Raw genomic sequence first — 3,924 nt, 5'->3', positions numbered from 1 at the left:
GACAAGCAGTGCGAATCATGGAGGGAAAATAAGAGAGGTCTGTATCATAGCATGGCACCATGAGATTACACGAGCAAGGCGACGCCGTGCGACGCAGCCAGAGTGGTCCGGGGGATGGGGGGCACCTGGCGGCCCAACACGTCCCCCCAAACCCAGAGTCGTGCATGGGACGGGTCGTGGGTATGTGTACTTTGGATCTGCAAGGCCGATATCGAGGTGGCATGTACAGTATTGTCGACCTTTCCAGATTACAGTATACTGTACAGGAGCCGCCGGCCACCGGTCGACGCGGGATACCATTTCTGCCCTCCACGCCGCGGATGCATGTCGCCTACCCGCACTCAGGCACTGAGTAGCGCAGAAAAGAGCTCGAGCTATGCCCCTTGGAGCAGAACGTGGCATGCTGAGTGCTACCTACTTAGCCGCCCTCCTCATGGCTGCCACGTCTCTTTGACGGCTTGGGGCCCGAGAAGGTTCCTGAACCTGCCGGGGTCTGTGCTGCCAGGCTGTTCGTCCAGCGATGGCTTGAAAGTCGCCGGCGCGTTGGACGGGTAAGCCCAAACCACGGGACTGCCCTGCTGCGACGGGCATCAAGAGACGGCACAGGGTTACCAGGAAGTGCCCGTGGGTGTTGCCGTCGCCCAATGACAAGACACAGCCGTGCTGCAAGTGGTACGTTGGTTTGCAGATGTTCGACTTTTCCTGCGTGCTACGTGGCTCGCTAGCTGGGCCGTCGCTTGCTGATCCGTACTAACAAGTGCATATACTGTATGTTCCCGCGAGGGACCTGAGAGGTGGGCGCCAAAGCCTGAGCAACCCGAACCTGCACGCCTGATGACTGCAGCGGCTGGTGCGGCAGTCAAGCACGAAAGGTGAGGCGCCGTGAATCGGTTCACCGTGTGGGGCGGGAGCATGAATTTACTGTGCGCGTGCCCGGCGATATCTGGAGCTTTAAGCACGCCTCGGAAAGCTGCTCCAAAGTTGTTCTTCATGCGTGCCGGACTGTAGCGTCCTGGCGCACCTGGCTTCCTGGTCTGCTTGTCGATGGATCATCCTTCAGATTTTGGTTCCCGAGGTCGCGGGTCTCCGGGAGATTTGTTGGGCACCCATGGGTTCCAATACATCGGACGAGACGGCCCTGGCAGTTCAGACGGTCTGACGGTCCCGGATGGCACGCCGACGCTGAGCTGGCGAACATTCCAACAAGGTCCCAAATGCTGACGGAGATTCGATTTCAGATGAAATGTGACGAGGTTGCATCGCGTTGTCAGGGCTGATCTTGTGAACGAACACACTTGGCTACCAAGGTTTGTGGCCTTGTCTATCTAGCCTGTGCAGTCTAGTATATACCCAGCCTAGCCTGTGTGTTGGGCGTGACCGCAGACCAGCGGAGCCACGCCGTTTGTTCCTGCCGACCTCACTCCCGGACTGCATCTCCCGAGTAGCGGGTACATTGCTCCCAACTAGACTCGGTAGCGTTCCTAGGTATTTGTGTACATCCATCAAGTACCGCCAGCCGGCAGACTACCGTGACTGGGAAGACGCGTCTTCCCTGCCACGGTTAACCACCTCACATGGATTGCATTGATCACGACTCGTCTTTCATTTCATCTAACACACAACACCGAGCACGCAAAGCTCGACGTCCTATGAACGTTGCCGTCCCACGGCCGCTTCATGCAGTGGATCTTGTGGCTGTCTGATGTACTATACCAAGTGTTTAAGCTTTTGGCCTGTCTCTGCTGCTCTGTTGATTTCCGGATGACCTTACTCATGTGACTCCCACTGCCTAGGCATTTGCATGTGGATACCGATACATGTGTACGGACTCCTGGAGGACGGCGTTCACCATGCGCAGGACATGTGCCGTGTGCGTGCTCAGCTTTTCAACCTGATGATTCATTCCGTGGAGCCAGAGAGCTTGGCCAGGTAAACATGCAGACATGGCACGCGTTGCCCGCTGCGAGATCGACTATTGACAAAGCATGATCAAAGCAGGTCCACAGTCTGCATGCAGACATCCACTCCCAACCAGATGGGTCCGCCTAAAAGGTCAGGCTGAGTAAATATTATTTGCTTGCTGACAGCCTCGCCTGCTGTGCTGCTGCAACGCAGCCCAACAAGATCCTGAGACTAGATGTGAGTGTGTGTGTGTGCGCTGCCCGGCTTGCCTACTTGGCTGTAGCTGTAGCAGAGGCAAGGCTGTTGGCCCGAGTTGGCCAGATCCAGCTGTGGCTCTGTAGGGCTCTGCTACCGTATCGGACATTTCAGTCTATGGTAGTGGGTCCTCCAGGGCTGTCCTCCCAGCTGTGCAGCTGCTCGGCTGAGCAGACATATTTACCACTAGCATGTGTCCCAGGGATGTATTTCCTCATGCAGTCCTCCACACGCAATCTTCCAGCCGGCCTGTCAAGCACGAAGGAGCAAGGAGGACGGTAGGCCTTTCAATATGGTTCGGAAATTTGTATAGCTGGCTGCCTCCCTTCTGTCCCCCTATTTCCCTCGCAATCACGAATGCAGCCTCCTGTACGCCAACGCCAGTCGCGGAAGGATTCCCCGGAGTAGTTCTTCTTGCCCGTCTGCTCTGGACAGTCTCCTTGTCTACTTCTGTTACCAGGCCAAAAGTCCGCTGACATGCCCTCGTTATATCCTGCTGACGCTGTATTTGTTGTCCATGCCGCCCGGGGCTTCTCACATGGCCATTTCGGCTTGCAGCTTCCGCAGCTCTTCCTCTTCGTCGTCCTCCTGTGCCGCAACCGGCGTCTTGCCCTTGACTGTTCCGACTCGTCAGCATGTACAGGCGTCTTGTCGCCCGAAGAGTGAGACTCACTGTCTTGGGGTGCGGCGGGGACCCGCTGGATCTGATCCGACACCGGCACTGTTCCAGTCTTGAGCATCTGCTCGTCCAGCTGCTCCTGCTGTAATTCGTCCAGTTCCGCCTCGAGGTCCCCCTCGTCGATGGGCTCTCCGATTTGGTTGCTCGTGATGGCGTTGACGATCTCTTCGCTGAGCGCGTTTTGCTCCCGTAGCTTGTCCCTGGATCGCGATCATGTTTAGCCATACTTGCCAGACCATTTATGTCCGTGATAGGGAGTACACGGGCGGAGGGCACTGCATACATTGTCTCGTCCACCTTCTCGGGCGTGAGCTTGCCATGTATTTGCTTCATCGCCTCGCTGGCCTTCTCCATCGCCAGGAGAGTCTCCTTGTTGATGTTGGCCGACTCGATGGCATTTATTTGTTGCTCTAACGTTCCGATCTGCGCTTGAGTCTGCTCGAGGCTGTGTTCGTGCTGCTTCTTGCGTTTCAGTGCGGTCTTTGCGGCTGTTCCCACCGGAGGGGCAAGGTTAGCACGTGCAACGACGCGGGCAGCCCCGCCCGTGCAGGGAGTGTCTCCTCACCAGTCTTGTTGTTTGTGGTGACGTATTTCCGGGCCAGGCCATCTTGCTCATCCATCTGGTTTTGCAGGTGCTTCTCGCGCTTCTGCAGCATGTCGAGCTGTGACCGAAGCCCGAGGATGGCGTTCTTGGGGGCATTCTTCTGCTTCTGAGCGGAGGCCCCGCCAAACCAGCCCAGGCCCCAGCCAGACATTTTGCTTCACTGACGTATCGTTGTGCAGAAGGAGGAAAGATTCGGTGGGATGTGCGCCTGGGGATATCAAGCGTCGTGGTCGCTTATCGAGGGCGTCGGGGCGAAAGGTACGTGGCAGATGACCTAGATCTGGACCCTGAGGACTCGTGCGTTGATAGCGGGGTCGTGGCAGCAGCCGGGCTTTTGTCGCAGCCTGAGCCTTATAGATTCGGAATGTCGTCCAGCAGACGCGGGTAGGGGGTCGTCACAGGAGAAGTCGTCGTCAGTGTCGATCGGTTCGCGAAGGCAGTCAAGATGGCCAGGGTTATGGGTAGAAGCCTAAAGAAAGGACGA

General features: G+C 57.1%; 1 protein-coding gene across 1 annotated transcript; it reads right to left on the bottom strand.

Moving 5' to 3' along the window:
- Window positions 1–2,691: 2,691 nt before the first annotated feature.
- On the bottom strand, window positions 2,692–3,591 carry INS49_012351 (uncharacterized protein; the record flags this gene model as incomplete). The annotated part of the gene is made up of 4 exons (XM_043173055.1): window positions 2,692–2,774; window positions 2,831–3,036; window positions 3,120–3,324; window positions 3,402–3,591. 4 exons carry the CDS (start codon window positions 3,589–3,591, stop codon window positions 2,692–2,694), a joined length of 684 nt encoding a protein of 227 aa, XP_043022352.1.
- Window positions 3,592–3,924: the final 333 nt, after the last annotated feature.

The sequence above is a fragment of the Diaporthe citri genome (assembly GCF_014595645.1).
Source record: "Diaporthe citri strain NFHF-8-4 chromosome Unknown scaffold_6, whole genome shotgun sequence".
Classification (NCBI taxonomy): domain Eukaryota; kingdom Fungi; phylum Ascomycota; class Sordariomycetes; order Diaporthales; family Diaporthaceae; genus Diaporthe; species Diaporthe citri.
Note: the sequence above shows the minus strand (reverse complement) of the source record. Positions and strands in the feature narration are given on the sequence as shown.